The 21,096-nt window shown below is 40.2% G+C and overlaps 2 protein-coding genes across 4 annotated transcripts in view; one reads left to right on the forward strand and one right to left on the reverse strand.

Annotated features, from left to right (window-relative positions):
* The window catches only part of WDR48 (WD repeat domain 48), a 29,428-nt gene extending 22,522 nt beyond the window's left edge, over window positions 1-6,906 (forward strand). For 2 of the 3 annotated variants that reach the window (XM_010561031.1, XM_010561039.1), the window contains exons 15-19: window positions 121-226; window positions 2,321-2,408; window positions 2,973-3,049; window positions 4,103-4,295; window positions 4,886-6,906. In XM_010561031.1, the coding sequence (XP_010559333.1) occupies window positions 121-226; window positions 2,321-2,408; window positions 2,973-3,049; window positions 4,103-4,295; window positions 4,886-4,981 (560 nt within the window). In that variant the 3' untranslated portion in view covers window positions 4,982-6,906. Of the gene's footprint in view, window positions 1-120; window positions 227-2,300; window positions 2,409-2,972; window positions 3,050-4,102; window positions 4,296-4,885 lie in introns of those variants that run through there. The other variant, XM_010561047.1, reaches the window with a different exon arrangement.
* Window positions 6,907-12,397: 5,491 nt separating this feature from the next.
* GORASP1 (golgi reassembly stacking protein 1, 65kDa) lies at window positions 12,398-20,625 on the reverse strand. Its single transcript, XM_010561058.1, has 9 exons — window positions 20,518-20,625; window positions 18,076-18,156; window positions 17,149-17,352; window positions 16,379-16,465; window positions 15,941-16,071; window positions 15,230-15,371; window positions 14,575-14,719; window positions 14,064-14,219; window positions 12,398-13,365 (listed from the first exon to the last, which is right to left on the reverse strand). Exons 1-9 carry the CDS (start codon window positions 20,578-20,580, stop codon window positions 13,082-13,084), a joined length of 1,293 nt encoding a protein of 430 aa, XP_010559360.1. The 5' UTR covers window positions 20,581-20,625; the 3' UTR covers window positions 12,398-13,081.
* Window positions 20,626-21,096: the final 471 nt, after the last annotated feature.

The following is a 21,096-nucleotide window of genomic DNA, read 5'->3' on the forward strand; positions in this document are numbered from 1 at the left end:
ATGATTTTGTTAATTTATGAAATACGTTAGCTGTAGGTGGAAAAGACACTTTTTGGACTGTGTATACCCAATTTTAAGGCCTAGTGCTGTATCACTGTTGTGTGTATTTTTTTCCAACAGTGAATGGTGAGCAGGAGAACAGAGTCCAGAAAGGAAATGGATACTTTCAAGTGCCACCACATACACCAGTTATTTTTGGTGAGGCTGGAGGACGCACTTTGTTCAGGTATAAAAACTCAAGAGTGTAAATTCAGTGGCTAAACAATCACTTCCTTTGTGCAAGCAGAAATGTTACCAAAATGTAATACTTGCATCCATTCCACACTGTACATTCAAGACATGCCTTTGACAGGCAAAATAAGCAGCTGTTAATGATAATTTTGCATTGTCCAACTGAATATATGAGTTTGAGCATCAGCAACGTGTGGGGTTTTACAATGGTAAGAGTTGTATGTTGTTCTTAGTTGTATGTCATAGCTTTGAGATCTTTCTGGGTGCCCTCTTCCTGAAAACTGATTAACTGAATTTTGTTTTAGAATGAAATTGTGCTACTTTAGATTCTTGTAGAACTTCTCGTATGGATCTGTTGTGCTGGTCTTTGAGCATTAATGACTCAGACAGGAGATCCTACTCACTAGAGAGTTGGTTTCTGCTCCCAAAATTATAGCTGGTGACCCATTAGAAGGTCCTAAGCTCTGGCAGGTAAGAGCACAGGTTCTGTATTGTAATGTGTATATACTGATTACCCTTCTATTTCTTTTCATTCTATGTTGAAAAGCCTAACTGTGATATATGATATGTCAGAGACAGTTTAAGAGTGCTGCAAAACAAATGCCAAGCTTTCAAATACCGTGAAGCATTTAATACTTAAGGACATAGTGAATTTTAAATTTAAGGGGTGAGGGAATGTTTGATTTGATGGTTTTGTTTCCCAGGCTGAATAGGCCCCAGAATGATGTAACTTTCAGTCCCTGAATTGGTCGGTAAAACAGGGTGTCGTGGTTTAACCCCAGCCAGCAACTAAGCACCACGCAGCTGCTCGCTCCCTTCCCTCCCCCAACCCCCAGTGGGATGGGGGAGGGAATCGGGGGAAAAAAAAAAGTAAAACTCATGGGTTGAGATAAGAACACTTTAATACAACAGAAAGGAAGAAACTAATAATGGTAATAATAACAATAATAAAATGACAATAATAGCAATAAAAGGATTGGAATATACAAGTGATGCACAATGCAATTGCTCACCACCTGCTGACTGACGCCCAGTTAGTTCCTGACTGGCAATTCCCCCCAGCCCCAGTCCCCCCAGTTTATATACTGGACATGATGTCACATGGTATGGAATACCGCGTTGGCCAGTTCAGGTCAGCTGCCCTGGCTGTCTCCCCTCCCAACTTCTTGTGCCCCTCCAGCCTTCTTGCTGGCTGGGCCTGAGAAGCTGAAAAATCCTTGACTTAGTCTAAACACTACTTAGCAACAAGTGAAAACATCAGTGTGTTATCAACATTCTTCTCATACTGAACCCAAAACGCAGCACTGTACCAGCTACTACAAAGAAAATTAACTCTATCCCAGCCAAAACCAGGATACCGGGTAACTTTTTTCAGCTTTGAAAACTGATTTTTTTTTTTTCTTTTTTCCCCTGCAGTATCAGTGTATTTACATTGTAGCTGGGGCTTAATATTTGCATCCTGGTGGATCCAGGATGTACTGGTGGATCTTATGCAGCTTGTTCTCAAGAGAACACTGAAAAGACATGATTGGAGGGAGCAAGCCATACTTATTGGACCTAAAAGGTGGCTTGAGGACTGTCTGACAAAATACTTAATTGGAATTGATAAAATTATATGTGGCTTTGTTTCACCATTCTGTGTGTGCATTTCTTAAAATTGGTTTTATTCTTTCCATTTGGTGAGGGCTTAACAGATGCTTTATATGCAAAGCTCATTTTCCCAAAGGAGAAAGAATTGCTTTGTGCTAGGTGCCTTTCCCCTTCTTCTGACAGTTTTGTACTTCAACACACAAACATACGCAATCCACGAGCAAAGTAGTTTTTTTAATTTCTCTGTGCCATAGCCTATAGTCTTCTGAGATACTTTTCCCTGTTTCTGCTCTAGGGATCTGTCTTCTTCCTGCAGCTACTTTGTCTGGTCTTTACAGAAAACACATGATCACTTCCCTAATAAGTTTGATGATGCGAAGGGCCAGCTAACCAAGCTCAAGCTCCCTGCGCATTAAAAGGGCAGGTCCTCTCCTGAAAGCTTTTTAATGCACATTACAGTAATTGTTTTTATTCATAAGGTTATTTCCGTATGTCTTAGGTTATTATGTCGGGATTCAGGTGGTGAAACTGAATCTATGCTTCTTAATGAAACTGTGCCACAATGGGTAATAGACATCACTGTGGATGTAAGTATCGTGTATAGATTTTGCTTTTTTGTTTTTTTTTTAAGGTGAACTCCAATTTTTTTAACTGCACAAGATTTGAAATGACATTTTAAATTTTTGCTCTGTTTCCATTTAAAATAAGTGGTCTCAAGGTCTGTATTCAAGACCCTTTGGGGTTCATTATTTTTTGATGTGTCCAGTTAAGGTATTTTTGCTCACTTTCTTTTGACAGAAAGTCTTAGATAAGAATTCAAAGCACTGTGCATAATTGGTATCCTTTTCAAGTGTGGAGCTCAGGAACAGAGAATACTCTTCATATTGCAGCAGTCTTTTGATACTATCTAATTTCCTTTGAAATAAATGATAATTTATATTCAAAAGCTAGATGGTATGTGCATCTTCTAAATTGAAGCATCTCAGGAATATGAGTAATTTGGAAGTTTGCTGTGGTGGTTATGTTGATTAAGAATTTCTCTTGGTTTTTGATAATTAGCAGCTGAATATACTTCACATACCAGCTGGTGGAAATAGGAGCTGCTAACAGTTCACCCTAAATTAACACTTTTCAATTTTGTTTCTTTCTAGAAAAATATGCCCAAATTCAATAAGATTCCCTTCTACCTCCAACCTCATTCATCATCAGGGGCAAAAACTCTAAAAAAGTAAGTAATGCATATTTGTCTCTCAAAACTGCAGAAAGAGAATTGCAAGCTCAAAAAAAAAAAAACCAAACCAGTTTGCCAGAGAATCATATTGTGCTTGGAGAATTTGTAGAAGTTTCTAGTCATTTAAGCAGCATCACTTTGAAGTGTTGAATTATATCAGAGTATTTGAAAGAACTGTAGGTTTCTTTTGGGTTCAGTGGGCAGTTGCTTAAGTTTATCCTAAGAAATGTCTACGAACTAACTACTGAAATTAGACTTTCTGTCTTTTGTGGTATTAATCAGAAAACAGGAACTTACAGATTGTTACACTGTTCAGAACCAGTTTTATATTATGTTTCCTATTACTAACAGTGGTGAGTAATAGCTTTTAAAAAGGAGAAGGTACAAAACGTGACAGTAGGGAATGCAAGATAGTCTGCCAGTCGCACTAGCTGTAACTGGGAGCTGTATAGGTTAGAAATCAATGCAGGTCCTCAGATAAGAGGTCTATGTCATAGACAGTACGCCTACCATTTCTATGCAACAATTATCAGTATTTTCCACAAATGCCTAGTTCCTCTTTAAGTCTTATTGAATTCTTCACATCGGAGACAATTTCTGAAAGAGGACCTTCGTAGGCTTTTTGTGTTCTTTGTACTAAAACCACTGCTGATTATTACTTTAGAATGCCCTTCTGTTAATGTAGTAAGGTGAACAGCATATTCTGGCTTACCACTTTTATTATTCCGTGCCCTCTGTCCTTCTCTTACTAATCCTTTTTCTATTGAAAGAATGAGTGTTGTGTACAATACTTTTAATCTAAGGTTTGATTTTAATTCGGTCTTTTGAATATCTTGCCACTTCTCTGAGTCCCTTTTGCTGTGTGAATCTTTGGATAAATAGCTGTTATGATCATGGTATTCTGCATGATCCTGATAATTTCCTATTAAACTTATAACATAAAGAGCTTGTCTGTGTACTTGCATAGTTTGCTACAGATTAAGGTATTGTGAAGATAAGAAATGTAGTTTCTCAAGTTTTTTCCTGCCATACTTCACTTACCTTGTATAGAGACCGACTGTCAGCAAGTGATATGCTTCAGGTGAGAAAAGTGATGGAACACGTGTATGAGAAAATCATAAACTTGGATAATGAGTCTCAGACAACTAGCTCTTCCAATAATGAAAAAGCAGGAGAACAAGAAAAAGAGGAGGACATTGCTGTGCTAGCAGAAGAGAAGATTGAACTTCTGTGCCAGGACCAGGTAAGTTACCTGGGCGTTTTAGCCTGTGAACAAAACCAATGTCTAGCAATGTATCAGTTGTGAATTTCTGAATACTGAGCTTGAAATATGCTATATATCTGTTACCTTTAAAACTAGGTAAGTGTTTTGACGTCATGTTAACTCACTGCTGACACAAGTTCAGACAGCTGCAGATAGGCAGATCAAAGAATTTATATAGCATGCCTGTTTAATTAGGTCTGACTAGTAGCCTTTATAGGATTACTTACTCATACTCAACAAACAGACTTAACACAATTCCATAGAGTTCCATTTCTAACATTTTTGGAATGTTTTGAATTCCACATTTCTAGCAGAGTTTAACTTTTTCCGAAATATTAAGTGCATGAAGATTAAATATTGAGGAGGTGGTTGTAATATGAAGTTACATGTTACATTGCTAAAATCTTTCAGTAATGCATTAGGTTTACTTGCTAGTTGAAAAATCTGAGCCTTTGCATGGTTCGTCTTTGATGCCAGTTCACCCATACACGCAAACCAGAGTGTTTTATCTTTGAATTTCTGACAATCTATCAGATTTGTGGAATAAAAGATGAATTTTTACTGTTTAGGTTTTGGATCCGAATATGGACCTTCGAACTGTAAAGCACTTCATTTGGAAGAGTGGTGGTGATCTGACGCTTCATTATCGCCAGAAATCAACGTGAAGGGAGTGGTGGACCCAAATGGTTGCTTATTTACTTGACCATACTGTACTGGTTCCAAGAGTAGTACTATAGAAGCCCACTGAACCCCTAAGGTAGATGAGACTTCTAATGACTCAGTATGGACGGAAAGTATACATTTAACTGAAGTGACTAATAGATCTGTAATATAGAGGAAAAAAATCTATATGACTTAAACTAAAGTCTGTCCTAGTCTCAGCCACTGAGATGGGAAGTCCCCGAGTGGTTCGTGTTGTGTGAGGTGTACAGAGAACGGATGATAATCCAGTGCAGACTTTTGCTTCCTCCTTTTTGCTTTTGTTTTTCCAGAACATATCCTCATCTGCTCATGCTTGATATGAAACCATTTTGGCCATATTAGTCGCTGTGTTCACAATATAATTCAGAAGTGCACACAAGGTATTTTTAGTACATTCCATTCATAAAGTTCCTACAATGATTTGTCACAGGTTACTCAAACATTTCTACCACTTGAAGAAATTTGGAAAAGAAAAACAACAGAAAATAGGTATTGCATACTTGAAAGAATTGGCCCATTTAATTGCAAATGAAGAGTTAATATTAGAAGTGTTTTAATACTGCAACGCAACTGTTGCTTTAGAGAGCTGTTGACATGCAGAATAAGAACACTAGATAAATATTGTAGCAGGGTCAGTCCAATGATGCTGTGCATCATAATAGAGTGAACATGCTTTGCAGAAACTTAATGAGTTGTTGTTTTTGTTTTTTTTTTTTTAAATATATATAACTACTTCCTGCACTGTGTCCTAGGTGTTCTAAAGACACACTAGTCTAGTTTTTGGTAACTGTGCTCCAAAACTATGTGACATTTTGTTAAACCTTCAGACCATTCTGAAAATAACTTCATATGTTTAATGTTAAACTTTAGAAACTTCTCAGCAGATTTCATATTCATGATATAAAAATACTTATCCTTCTTTTCCGAAGTTTTATATGCAGTTGTTCTTTTGTTATAGATTTATGCGGATCTTCTTTTCACTGTTATTTCTAAAAATCTGTGACTGTCATAGACTCATAGTAGTCTTTTATAGAGTTTAACTTATTGGGGGGAGGGGGTAAAGGCATTTCAGCTTTTTGTGAGAAAATGTGGGGCTGTCCCAGAAAACTATTTGTAGCCAGAACAAATTACAAATCCTCATAAAGAAATTGTGTAAAAATTACTCTTGTCTGAAGCAGAAGCACAAGTGCCTTCAAAGGGCAGTATATTATTTGAGTTTCTTCAGGAGACATATGCTCTTGCCCTTCCTGTATCTTGCTATCAAGATTTAGGTTGAGGCCTAAAGAAAGTCCCAATAAATTATATTACTGGGATTGTATTGGTTAAACAAAAAATAAAATATTTTTCATCGTATTTTATTTGAAAAAATAGTCAAATCATTACCTTCTGCACTCTTAACCTAGCTAAACAAATTCATGGCTTAAGCAAAAATATGGTTCAGAACTAAGCTAGCACATCTTTTTCCCTGTCATTTGAGAGTCAGTTTCAGTTTTTAATCCCCATTTCTGTGTATGCTCAGTTTGACACAATTGTGCTATAACTGCACATTTTTAGTGATATTTGTGAATTAAATGCTTAAAAAGAACTGTAACTTTTATTGATAAATTGTCCTGACTTGTATTTATTAGTAGCAAGGGTCTACGCTTGTTCCAATAGGCACTGTTTGCGGGTTTTGGGTTTTTTTCTGGTTGTCTTGCTGTCCCATTGTATACATTGGAATTGCTCCCAATAATTTTGTTTGAAATCAGCCAAGGTTGTAATTTTTCTTCTTTTTTTCTTTCTAACCATCCCGAAACACAGTTTCAGGAAAGATTGACAGAAGAGTCTGCAATGCCAGAAGGGTAAATGATGTTTCACAGTTGTATAGAATAAAAGGCTTTAGTTAAAATATTTTCCAGTTGTTTTGTGTATTGGATCAATTATGCAATTTTAGAGGTTGGACTCTTGCCACTTAATGGTTGTACTACAAAGGACTTCAGAGTCCTTTGAAGCCTCAAGTAATAGAACGGCTGAAGAAATGGCAGTGCCTTAACAAAGTCCCTTTAAAGAGGATCTTGTAATATGGTAGGATATAAGACTTTAGCAGGCCTGCAAGCCTTCAAATGCAAGTTCTGAGATCCTGTTGAGGTGGAGAATGTGCTCAAGTCATACTGTTTGCATGGGCAGTGCGTGCTTTTGTACTGTGAAAATATTTTGTGCCAACACCAATGTAGTACCAAGAAAAGATAGCCCTACTACAAGTGACTCATGCCAGTTGGCATGAAGTTTTCTGGATGTGGAAAGGTTGTAGCACTGTAAGAGACACATGGGAAACCAAGACTGGGTTTCCTGATGCTGAAAACACCAGCACAGAATACTCAAAGCATTTGCTGTGGGCACTGTCAACTCGGCTGCTCTCAGAGGAGACGCAGTAATTCAGCGACCAAATGTGTTTGCAGAGGCTCCCAGCATCCATCTTAGATGCCATGTCAAGTGAGAGGTGTTATTTTGCTACTCCCCTTTAATTTCTGTCACCTTTTCTGGAATTGTGCTGTCTGTAAGGGTCCTGAAGGCAAGAGCAGGAGAGGCCCCTGCACAGTATTAAGTTCATATGAGAGTCACAGCTCATTGGGACGTTGTGGACTGAGATAGAGTTCCAGTTTGACAGAATCATAGGAAATGCTGCTGATTTGTAGAAGTTTTTTTTAATTTCCAAGTTCATAATGGAAAGGAGTTGTAAATCTAGTATTTAGTAGTGTAACCTGTGTCCCAGAAAAGCATTTTTCTATGACAGGTAATTTTTTTTTCCTCTTCAGGTTGCAGTGGTGCTGAGAACAGGAGAGCTAGGCTCAGTAGTTGCAGCTGAAGTGCAAGTATCATTTTAGGAAGAGAACTACTTGAAGAATTTAGCATTAACTTTTAGAAACACCAAAAAAGAACTTAAAATAAGCCCTAGGCAGGAGATAATAATGTAGTTCAACCTCATTGCCAAGCGGTGGGAAAATAAGGGACTTGGGATTTATTAGTTTGGTTGCCCGTATCCCATGGGAGAGGGGCAACCAGGGGACTGACAGTGCACTCCTTGGTCAGTCTCGAGCAGAGCAGCGCGGAGAGCTGCTCAGGGAACAGCCGTCCCAAGGTTCAGATCGTGCGAGCTGAAGCGTGGGCGACTATCCAACATGTTGACCTGGGAGTTGCTGAGGCAGGGGAGAGAGGGAAGTTGCAGAGGTCAGTTTGCTGAGGTGATTTAGTGTGGAGGTGCCAGGGACGGGGAGAGAACGCATTTGCCAAAGGTGAAGGCATAGAGCGACTGTTAACACGTGAACCCAATTACAGGACTCCAAATTTTGTCCAGTACATTGCACCAAGGTATTTTTCTTTCACAGAGGTCCTATTTGATTCAAACTTTATCCCTAGAAATTTCTTGAATGTGACATTTAGCGTCAATTTTTAAGCACATAATGCTACACTTGTAGATGTGCTGATGGCTCCCCAACAGAGCCAGGTGGAGTTACCACCCAGCTAGATAACAGAACTGTTAAATGCACATGCACACTTTAAATATCAAGAAAGTGATTGACTACAGTAGTTTCCTGTACTATGTGGTGGAGGTTTTTCTGTAAGCAGCTGTACAAACATCATGCAGACCAGAGTTACTGATGAGAGACCCAGTAGGACATGCCCGATCTCTCTCTGAGGCTATTTTGACACTGTTCTAGGCATCTTTTTCATGGAACTGTGAATGCTTAATTACTTTTAGTAGCTTAGAAATGTAACATAAACCAAACAACTGCTTTGAAATTGCCCTTATGGCAGAACCAATGTGAGTTAGTGTTTGCTTAAGGCAAAAGCAAAGAGGGAGGATGTGTGGACATTAGTGGCAGTGCCCAGGAAGTAACAGATTAACGTGGTCAACCTTTAGCTGCTTTCAGGTAACAGCCAGAGGCAGTGGTGCCTAGTTCTTGCATAATTTCTTGGAGGTGAAAATACTTGCCCAGTTATGGGGGAAGATGGAGAAGGGTAAGGGGGCTGAGGGGAACGCTAAATTAAAGGCTTCTCCCTGGAAGGCTGCCTCAGCTGCTTTCCTTTTCTGCCGAGTTCATGGTGCAGGAGAACAGGGGTGCTGGAATAGCTGAAGGCTCCTGCTTCCCCAGTTAGCGCTGTAATCCTTAGTGCTAGGTGAGATTAATTCTGAACCCCCAAGCAGCTGGAAATGCATAATTCAAGCCCATCAGTACATGTGAGTGGTGTGATCTCTACTCTGTATTGCAGTCTATTTTCCTGCAGCATTTCTTAGTTACAACTAAGAGAAGTTCAGTCAAGTGTGGCAACTTGGATGAGCAGCTTCTGAACACAGCCTAGAGTAGTACAGCAAAAGATTCAGTAAATTGTCAAGCCTGCTGTGAAAGTTTGAGAGGGAAAACAAAGTCATCACTGCCTGAATTTGGTATTTCAACTGTTCTTGCCAGTAGTTACTCACCTTAAAGGTGCTAAATACATTTATTCACATGTTCAAGTTCAGCTGGAATTAGTTCAGCATCCATATTGCTGTTACTAATAAGATTTGCATATTTATCTCTAGGATAGTTATTTCCTTATCAGGATTTTTGGGGGTTATGCTCATTCCTAGTACAAGAGGGTTACTACTGTCTGAAGTTCCCATGAATCAAGTAGTTTACTTCACGAGGGAGGGCTTGGTCCAACCTGCTGAAGTTGGCTGTGCTTGGGGCAAAGCTTGACCAAGTTGTTCCCACCCTTGTGGAGTAGATGCGAGTATCCAGGTGGATGAAGGTCCTGCTGCCCCTCCGAGCACCCATCCTGTGTTTAACCACCATCAGCACCCAGGTGCTCTGGCCCACTAGCAGAGGCATGGCTCAGAGATGACTTCTCCCTCATCCTTGCTGTAACACTTGAGCTCCTGGTAGCCGCTTTGGATTTAATGTCTGCCAGACTCACGTCCTCAGGCTTGACTATTAATCCTAGGTCTGGAAGCTTATCCTGTTGTGTCTGGCCACACCAAAGTGTCAAGCTACACATCCACTGCATCCAGGCTCTGAAGTTAGTACAAAGCACTCTTAAGGTGACATCCTCCTCCCTTTGTTTTGCCCTCCTTGTGATATTGCTGCAATAATCCTTTTTGTGTCTGTGAAAGAACTATCACTGTCAGGGCTGTAGATACCCTCAAAGTATACAGAAGCAAACAAGGCAATACACAGCTTTCCTACTTATCTGGAAAGAGTAGCTGTTTGGAACAGCACCTGATTGATTGTGATTTGTTGGGGGTTCTTTTGTTTCAAATCCCAAATACAGAAGTGGACCATTCGAGCCATTTCACTCAAAAATAGCTCTGTCTTCTACAACCATTCATTTGTTTCAGACCAAAATAAAATATTGCCTTTATTATTTCAGAACTGGTCTATCCTCACAGGCCTTATGAGCTACATTTCTTTCAGCAGTAGTACCTGGTCATTCCCTTCCTGAATCTTCCCCAAATTAAGGTGGTGGCAGCAGCAGTGAGGTAATCACAAATGCTCCCGCTTGCTCTGCAGCACATAGTCTGTATCAGAGGGGATGGCTCTCCCACTGTCTAGGCTTGCAGTGACAGCAGGCAGGTGAGGCAGGAGACCTCTGGCTCCAGCAGAATTGGAGCCTCTCCAAATACAGCCACTCTCAGGAGCTTCTACTACTCTTTTTAGGTTAGAATTTCTTAGTTTCAAAATAAAATCAGCTTTGTTACTTCTGCACCCACAAGTAAAAGAGTACTTTCTACTTCTCTGTTTCAGCAGGGAGGTAGCTTCAGGCATTTCAAAAGGTAGCTTCTAGATTGTCAAGAGAAAAGGAATTGGATGAGGACGTTAAACTCTTCAACTTATTTAGCATTTAAATGATAAAGTTATAGGTTAGGAGAATACAACATACCACTGCTAGAGGTTTAACTCTCTATTTGGTTTTTAAATGGGTATGTTAGACCATTGTTCAGTTGGATGTTATGAAAAAAGAATCAAGTCTTCATACATTTTTGAAGACTCCCCACCTCCCCTTCCAAGAGCCAACTAACATAAATTAGGCTGGACACAGACTGGCGTAAGTGTTAAGCCATTTATTACTGTGACATCTGAAATTTAGTATCAGTTTTGACATTCCCTGCTCTTAAATTTCTAAAGGGTGCTTATGGTACAGCATCACCTAAATGAGCTACTACCAGCTGAAGAACAGTTTTGACAAAGGTGTAAGATTAGAAACAGTCCTAAATAAAGAACAAAAAACCAAACAGATCACCTAGATGTTTTCAGTCATCAGGCTCTGAGACCAAACAAACTTACCAATAGCTTAAATTACATTTATTTTTAGTGTTTGGCTGTTCACACTTGTAGCAGTCAGTGGGGGGAAGAAAAAAGGAAATTTATTTTAGCAATATGAGAGGAAAATCTGTTCACTATTAACAGACTATTTAGCAGACTAGATTTCAAATCTCTTAATTCTACTACCTGCAGTTAAGGGCTTAATGCATTCTTCTTTAAAGCAAAAGATATTTTGACCATCCTGTTCAGAGCCACTGTATTTTATGTGAAAACAGTATTTCAGACTAACAGCAGAGACGAAGGAACACAAAGGACAGATTTTTATCTAAGGGTGTACTCATCGGAAGAACTCTCTTGCTTTGCAACTTCGCCTGCACCCTTTTGCTGCAGCTGAGCTGTCACAGGCACAGCTGTGTGACCCAGACTGCCCATCTTGCATTGTTAGATTTCAGCCTAGTCAGTCATTTCGCTTACTGATCTCCATAGTGCACAAGGGAGGAACGTTATCAGGAGACAGGGCAGAGAAAAGAAAATCAGACGATGTTGTACTAAAGAAGTATAGTCTAGTTTATAGCTTATAGCTTAAACACACACCTAACCTTGTACCCCATTCTCTTAATCTACAAAGGATTTTCACCACACTAACTGTACCAGCTATAGTGAAGTTATTCCCAAGCAGTAGCCTTAAAATTCCATGATAAATCACTGCCCTGAGAGGTATAAAAACACCCACATTTCTGTCATTGTTCATTTCATGTTCGCTGTTACATTCAGAAGTTATTTGAAGACAAGTGCAAACAAAACAAAAAGGCTACAAAAAGCAACAGCTGTTGCTGCACTAACATGCTCCATCCCCATGTCTTAAACTTACGATGATTTGTATAAAAATAGAAATGGATAAATAGAAAAGCACAACTGAAGAAAAGCTATTTCTCCATCACTACAGAAACCAAGACATATTCAGCTCCACTGTAAAGGTTAATCACCCTGAAAACACACAGGCCTGACCTAAAATCATCTTTGACTTCAGTTTGTTTCAAATAACCATCATAATTCCCCCCTACTTTTTTTTTTTTTTTTTTTAAAACCAGTGAGACGACCCCCTCATCCACTGAAGAGCTGAAGTGAATGACAGGACCCACCAACATGATTTTGTCCTATCTATATGCTGCAACTTCAAACCATGTGGTACTTCCTTTCCTGCAAAAATAGTTGTAGAGAAGGTACATGAATAACTGTTACAGAGAAAGGACTCTAAACCAAGAAAAAGAACAGTTGGCATAGTAGTAAGTAGAAATAAAGACATCTTGGGGTAGGAAATGCCTTGAAAGTCACAAGAACTGTCTAATTGAGGTGTACCGTTAGAAAAGCTTTCTAACAAGTCAAAACCATAATTATTTTTTTTTTTAATGCCATCAATCATACTGAGAAAATCATCATTAAGCATCACTGTTCAGGCAGAGTGCCTTCATAAATACATTCAGGAGCAGTTGTAGACAAACGTGAATTCAGGAACTTGACATTTTGCCAGTCTCCAACTTGTTTCTGCATTAATTTCTCCATTAATTTGGTGATTTTGGACAGCATTCAAAGTTTGAACACAGATCAATCCATTAAACCATGACTGGAAAAGACAATAGGATATGTATTTCATATGATTTCTTTTATAATATTGTCTACACTAACAAAATAGAATAACTGTAATTCTTTCAAGATCAGAAAAATATTCCAAGCTGTAGTATTACACCATATGGCGGTCTGTAAACAAAAGCAGCATCCATTTCACTCATGATCTTGTGCAGCTGCTTCTTCTTTCTGTTCACATGCTGCTTCATCATTTGGTTTCACCGGAGTAGTGGATAACGAGCTCTCAATACTGTTTAAGAGCAGCTTTGTTTCTTGGTTATTGGGATCAGTTCCTAGTGTTGTTTTTGAAGAAATTTCATTAGGAAGAGCAAAAGAAGGTAAAGATGGAATTGAAGACAGTAGGTCATCCAACTCAGGCTGCTTGACTGAGCCTTCAGAATGCATGGTTACATCTTCAGGGCCCAAAGCTGTGGCATTTTCTGGGAAACGGAAGTAGTTTGTAAAAAAACAAAAAACTGTCAGGCTAACAGACAGTGCCTCTGGTTACCATGCATCTAGAACAATCAGCTCGTACAGGCACATAACCAGATTCACAGCTGTTAAATACATGGGCTGTGTTCACTCAGTTCTCCCCAAATTCAGACAACTTGATGGTGCAAGCATGTTTTTAAGAAACCATGAACGATTTGCTCTGCTGTATTCTTATGCTAGAGATGTTTTATTTTGTGTTACAGCTCTTAGTCACCCCACCTTTTAAAAGGGAAAGGCATCCATAATGTGAAGATTATTTTTTTTCTTTAAATAGAAAAGTCACTATTAAGATGACTGCAATTTTGTTTTCACTTTACAACTGTGAAGATAAGCCTGTGGTACAGAAATTAATTTACACCAATTTTAGAAATACCTACTTTTAAGATCAGTTTAATTTGAATCACCAACATTTTCATTTAAAGAAAAAGACACACATTCTATAATCTTAAAAAAAAGCCTATTAGTTTTTGTCCACTTCTATACCTGATTTCTGCTACTTTTTCCATCTAATTTTAGCCAATCCCCTTTCTGTTTTTTTCTTAAAATTGGCTTATTTCCAGAAAGCATGACACTGTTGAGCAGGCATGAGTTGGTGCCGTTCCAGAAATTAGGTCAGAGGCCTAAAGGAAATCTTGAATACACTTACCAAAATAAGCAGGACCGTCATTGTTCAACATTAACTTTTCAGTGCCTACTAAAGCATCTGCTGCTGGCATGTTGAAGGAGGCAGAGGAAGACACGTTGGATACTTTTGTGAAGTTAGTGAGTTCAGGAAATGAAATACCAGACATGTCTAGAAATCCTGAATGAGAAAGCAAGTATTAGAGTACTGTTTTATATAACACAGAATTCTAGATTCAGAGACTTGTTATATCCAGATTTAAGTCAGTGAAGTCCCCTCCCCACTAAATGCAAATAAATTTAACCTCACTGTTAGCTGACATTAGTGGAAAGACTTCTACAGAATGTTAACCTCAGTCAGGCTCACAGTACCCAAATTCTACAGCTCTGAAATCCACTGAAGTCAAAAACTTCAAGGAAAACAACCACCAGTGCTCATAGTGCTGCACTTAAGTCTCAAACTTGTTTAAGAGCTTATTAGTCTACTTAGTAGTCCTCTAAAGAATTGCTGAAAAAAAGCACCTAAGAAAATATACCTGGATCCATGACTCTCTGGAGAGGAGGAGGAGGAGAAAGGGAGCTTTCTGGTGAATAACCACTCATTTCTTGATCTGTGGAATGATCCAAGTTCATAACTATTTCAGAGTTGTCACTCTGAGAAGTAGGTGCCAATAACAGAGTCTGAAATGACACAGTAAGAAAGAAAAGCATCTTTTTATATTGAAAGCTTCACCTGAAGATGACCTTCCTATGAAAGCATTCTGCCTCAGTCTCCAAGTACACCAATTCAGAGAGAATCTATGATGCTGAAACAAAGTCAAGCCACTGATTAGGACATGTTTCAATGTAGCCTTTTAAAGGCAGTATGTTCTTAGAAGAACAGTCCATTAATTAGTTCTTGTAGGCATATTTTATTTCCTAGTGAACGGGGTATTCTTCTAATGTGATTCTTATTGACTGATAAAGCCGCAGTATGCAAGTCTTCAAAACAGGATGAAAATATCAGCCAACACTGGCGATCTGTCATCTGCTCAGCATCATCAGCTCTCACTCTCCCTTCACCTAACTCCATTTCAGTCAAGCAATATTGTATGTTGTACTCAAATATACTGTTTTATGAATGTTCCAACAAGTAGAAAATTTTGAAACTCCAGAGAACGTGCCAGAGGTATGAACTTACTTCTTACATACCTCTGTGTAACCATTAGCAGATGGTACAGGAGTTCCAGCTTCTGGTAGGGGTGAAGGTGGTTTGCTTTCTGGCTTCTTCTTCGATATTATAGACTGTGTTGGAATTCTGTGCAAATAGCCATATCCAATACCACATCCTAAACTGTATAAGAAAAGTAACACAAAACTTGAAAAAAAGGTGTTCTTACAAAGCTAGTAAGCGTTTTAAATTTTGAGTCTATAAAAACAAAAAGAGTTTGAGTCTTTATAATCTATAGCAAGATATACCTACCTGCAAGAATCATTTCACTTACTTATAGTACTCAAGGAGCACTCTGCAATTGACATTTAGACATACGTAGCTTAGCTTTCAGTTGATTATTTTTATATCTTTACAAAATATATAATCTGACCTGATGTGGATTTTGTTCTTGCTGTAACTGAATGTTTGACTATAAGAATGTAGCTAGTGAATCTGCTACCGGGGAAGTCAACACGGGTTTTGCCATTGGTTTCAACTCAAACAGGATTAGGTCCAGAACATGTCTAATTCCTAGTTCTAAGCTAGTTTTTTTATGGGAAGATGAACAGTTTTGTGTGACAAGTGTAAGAAAACAAAGCTTAACTTGAAAACAACAAGCTGTAATCATTAGTAATAATACTCTTAACAGGAGCTCATTTACAGTGAGTATATAACCTGTCATCAGCCAGTGACTGTCCGGAGATCAGTACCTTCCTTCTCCACCCCAGGCTCCATTGGGAGTCACAACTACCTCTCGAATGGAATCTGCTTCAGTGTTATAAACCATCAGCTTCAGCGGCTTCCCCTCATGGGATTCAATCAGTGAAAAGAAATCCTCTGACTAAGAAAAAAAAAGAAAGTAGTAGTTATTAAGCTCAAATGTGCAAGACAAGGAGCTGGAAGCAAGTTAGCATTTTATGAAGTTACTTCAACGTGAGATATTAAAAAACCCAGAGACAGACTAAAACTCTCTCGTGTAGTTTGATCTTTAGGGGAAACTCTTTTTTTATTGTCACATTAAAAAAAGATAAATGTTTACCTCAGCTGTAAAGCATCTGTCGTAAACATCAATCTCCCCAAATCACCAAACACTATCCCCATACGCTTGATGTACATTCAATTACTGCTTGAAGGAAAATGCACTGTACCTCCTGAAGAATCTGATCAGATCCAACAATGTAGTCAGTGTATGGCTGGAGACCAGCTAGAGCTGCAGGAGATGCAGGTTCAACATCCTGTAAAAGAATGATATGTGTCTTCTGTACTCGGAGCAGGATAAACTACGCCAAGATCAAAAAGCAAAGCTAACTCCAGAAACAATAGAAGGAAAGAATGTTTTGTTTATGGGACAAAACAGAAGTCCTTGAACACTCTACATCTAGGTGTGACATCCTATAAAACATGCTGAATAAGAAAGACCAGAATGCTACCCATTCAAAATGAGATACTCTGAAGATGTTGAGAAGTTACATTTATTTAAACAACCAGAAATGTAACAAACAGTCTTTTCTATTCGGTTCTACTCTTTCAGCTCTCCCTCTTAATTTTAAAATAATTTTTGGTGCTTTTTGAAACATTATTATTAATTTAATGAAGTTTAGCCAACAGAGAGACACCAATCAGGCCAGAATCTTTTTGCTTTTGCCATTGATTCTTCAACATAAGATGAAAAAACCTCCTCATCACACACTATTTAGTCCAGTTGGGATGGAGTTATTTTTCTTCATAGTGACAGGCAACACTAAAAGTCATCCACTACTTGTCCCTCTTCAAGTAGCTCAGACAAACCTTCAAGACTGTGTTGCATTCTTCTGTGTGATTTCAGCATTGTACTTCTACGTAAAAGTTACTTCTAAACATTACACCTTAAAACAAGGTTGTATGAACACTAACAAGCCACCAAAGAATTCTGTCTCACCAAAACATGCCACACATGTTCATTGGCTCCCTGGAAACTGCAGAACCTCACGCTGGCTCCAAGAAGACCTTGTCCTCCCCACATGTTACTGGGTATCACCTCCACCTCTCTTATTTTCATTGTTTTGATATTATACACCTCCAGCTTCACTGCTTTTTCAGCATTTGCCTTCAGCAGATCTTTCAACATGTTGTTTTCTTTATTCTGTAGAGCACAGAAAGAGATATATGATTAACATTATTTCTAGTTGCACCTGTAACACAGATGTCACACCTGTAGTGGAATTTGAATACAAAGACCCCAAACCATCAAAGTTTATGCTCTGTGTTTCACAATCAGTCCTAGCAGTTCAATTTTCTTTTATTAGAAAGAAGTCAGTACTGTCAGCTCATGTCCCTTTACATAAATACTTACTATCACTCCGTTACATCACTTACATTCCTGTTCTTCGTAACTGCTATTAAATACTATCAGCAATATTAGATCTCAACTATGTGGTCTAACAATAAGCAGCAACATTTTACTTCATGCCTCTGATCCCAGTCCTCCTTTTTCATGTTTTATCAAATGTTGAAACAGGTTTGTTTAAACAAATGTTGAGCTCTTACCATTGACTCCCCAGTTCAATATCCACCTTGTGGCAGAAAATATGCATGAATGAGTAATATCATAAACATTGTGTTAATCTGTTAAGAAGTTAAGGTGACTAAAGGCGTAAGTAAGACTCCTCAAATTTGGATCCAGCCAGAGAAGAGACTTTGAAAACCACCAAGTTTTACTTTATCTTTTTAATGCCATATGCAATGTCCAATATGAAAAGCTTTCTTTACCTGTGACAGCTTTGGCTTCTACCCTTCATCACTACAATACCCATATTTCATGCAGGGGAAAAAAAAAAACCAAACAATAAAATCATTTGAAGCTTACAAGCCTAGTGTGTCCTATGGCAATGATGAAATCAAAGAAAGGTTCCAGTCCTCCTTGTTGAGCTGGGGAGTTTTCTTGAACCTGCAAAACATACATTTTGTTTTTATTATAACATTGATCTCTAGTTACATTAGGTGACAGTGTTAACCTTTACACTTGATTCAATGTTTACTTTTGAGTTGAGCCAGAGATGAGATACCAAATGACAGACCTTGGGAAGCAGTCCACAATTGTGAACTTATTTTTATAAGGCTATGAACAACAGGTGTCCAAATTATGCTGTAAAAAACAGGGTTTGAACCCCACACAATACACAAGTATTGTGATTCAGAGTGCACAGCATGGAATTATTAAATACTGAAGACTTTGGAGAAGGGCTTAGTTTTCAAAGTGCTGCTGCAAGATTTTCTTCCATGCTGCTAGTAGCCTGAGCACATCAAGAGACCCGAACTACATCACAGCCATTTTTTACATAAGCACACTTTACAGCTAGGTTCCCAGAATTTACAGCATATTAGAATAGGAACGCTTAAAAGAGTATGCTACAAACGCATGGCTAACCACAAGTACTGGTCAAGAAGATTGCCATCAGTTACAAAAGATTCATAAGAAATAAGAGTTGCAACATCTCAATTTCATTACAACCAAGCTAGCGTAAAACAGATGTAATAAAGAAATATAGAGAATACCTATTAAAATGCATTCACAACAGGATAAAACCCACCAAAAGTTACACAGAACTTGATACATGCAGAGTGTATGAGAGTATACCCACTTCAAAGTTTACTAACAAAGCAACATGATATTAAGGGAACCACTGCAAACGTGCTAACAGTTTGAACTGCTTTTAACTTTAGGTTTTTTTAACTCAGCAGTACAGCCCTTAACCTGCAATATAATTGACTCCTGAAAGCCACCCCACAATTTAAGTGCTAGGTTACAATCCACACATCATCTAAACTAAGAAGTTCATTGCTAGCAAAGTTAAAACTGCTATATATATTTTTTTTTTTAAATAAAGTTGTATTGATTTGGGGGCTTTTGCTGGCATAACTGTCTATACAAGTTATAAAAAATACTTCAGCAAAAGCTTTTAAAGCAAAAAAAAAAATCATGCTTTATTATTAAACAGTCAAGACTGACCACTGTAACCACAATTGGAGTAGGAAGTATTAACTTTCATCAGAACCCTAAACTGCACCAAAAGCAAACGGCCAGCTTATACCAAACCAAAAGTTAAAAAGGTTAAAAAAGTTTACATCTAAATGCTACATAAGGTGCAAGAAGCCTTACAATGAAACTATCACGTAACACAATGTCAAAGATGAAAATGCAGGCAAAAAGAGGTACATGGAAGTTATTACGGAGCTCATGAAATTGTTGTTCAGATGTCTAAAAGCCATACAGATTCCCACACAAAGCTGTAAGCTGCAAAAAATCCTGCAGTATTTGGTTTTCAAAATGACACCATATCAAAAGTTGCATGAATTCCCTGGAGGAAAAAGAAATTACTTTGTCTCCTGCACGCTGTAGGTCACCAAAATCATTCTCCAGTACAGAAAACTGAGCAGTATCCTGCACTTACCATAAAAGGAGGAAGCTTTTCGTGACCAACAGCCATTTCTGATGGAGTTAACTCAGTTAAGGAGACTGACAAAAGCAGATTACATAACAACACGGGTACCCTAAACACATCTTGTGATATTGAGAAACACAAACTGCTGATGAAGTGGAAAGGAGCATGTGGCAACAACGCCCCACTCTTATTTCGGGGAGGAAGACCACCAACTAAATGCAATGATAAACTTACGCAACCGCTGTCATCAGCAATACCCCCGCCTATCTTTAAGCTCCAAGATACGCACTTAAACCTGTGTACGTCCAGGCGATTTGCCAGACAGAGGAGCTACAACAGATCAGCATCTACATACAGCGCCTGTGAGCAGCGGCCCCTCAGGAAAACAGAGTCTGGAGAGGAATTAACCCCAGCCCAGATGCTGTAAAGATCGGCAGAGAAACCAGCCAAGTTTGGGGAGTTTGGAGGGGAGCAGGGAGGGCTCTACTACTCTCAAGCTATTTCAAATTCCTCGAGAGCAGCACACAGGGCTCCCCTCGGCCGTCCGCCAGCCGACACGTCGCAGGTGGAAGCTCCGAGCCCGCCGAAGCCGCCGGGGCGGCCACCCGCTGCCTACCGGGAGCGGTGCGGCCGCTCCTCCCCTGCCGTCGTGGCAGTTCCCTGGGAAAAAAACCCCACACAGGTGGGTGGCCAGGCAGCCCGCCGCCCCGAGCCCAGCGCCCTCTCCCGTACCGGGCTCGGTCTCCCTCAGCCACCACAGGCGGCGGGGGGGGAGGGGGGGAGAAGCGGGACCCCGCCTCAGCGCCCGCCACCCCTCACGGCCCTCCCGCTCTCTTCCCCCGCGAAACGACCGCCCGCCGCCTCACCCCGTGTACGTGGAAGCCCTCGGCGCCGCCGTCGGGGACCTGGGAGCTGGAGCCCAGCCCCATGCCCACCACCGCGGGGCGGGACGGGGACGCTCAGGCGGCGGCGGCGGCGGCGGCAACGAGCATCGCCCTCGCGCCCCTCCCTCAGCGGAGGGCGTCGCAGGCCTAAGCAAGCGAGCGCCGAGCGTAGCACCGCCCCCGCCCCGCGCTCGGCAGAGGGAAATGAGAATCGGGTTCCCCTCGACTCCCTGCCGGCCCGGCGGGGCGTGGTGAGGCGTGTGACGGCCTTAGCGACGGGGGCGGGGGAAGAGAGGCGTTGCTGCGGGAGGGCGGGGCGGGGGGCGGGGCTCCCGAGGGTCTCCGGGCGGGAAGGGGCGGGGAGAGCTCTGAGGAGAAATGGCGGAAAGCGGCAGTCGCTGAGCCTCGGCCGGCCCGCAGAGCTCCCCCCCCCAGGTGGCAGCCCTGAGGAGAACCGCGGCTCCTCAGGAGGGAGGAGGAGAGCGAAGCGCTGCTGCCGGGGAGGGAAGGCCTGCCCCCGGCGCTGGAGACGCCCTGAGGGGCTTCCCTGTGAAGGGAGGA

Source organism: Haliaeetus leucocephalus, unplaced genomic scaffold (genome assembly GCF_000737465.1).
Source record: "Haliaeetus leucocephalus isolate CR32 unplaced genomic scaffold, Haliaeetus_leucocephalus-4.0 Scaffold0, whole genome shotgun sequence".
NCBI lineage: Eukaryota > Metazoa > Chordata > Aves > Accipitriformes > Accipitridae > Haliaeetus > Haliaeetus leucocephalus.

Excerpts from the sequence above, each read along its gene's own strand:
- GORASP1 (XM_010561058.1), bottom strand. The coding sequence starts at position 20,580 with ATGGGGCTGGGCTCCAGCTCCCAGGTCCCCGACGGCGGCGCCGAGGGC. Across the intron at positions 18,157-20,517 it reads AGGGCTTCCACGTACACGGG|GTTCAAGAAAACTCCCCAGC; the intron begins GTGAGGCGGCGG and ends TATGTTTTGCAG. Across the intron at positions 16,072-16,378 it reads CTGATCAGATTCTTCAGGAG|TCAGAGGATTTCTTTTCACT; the intron begins GTACAGTGCATT and ends TTTTTTTCTTAG.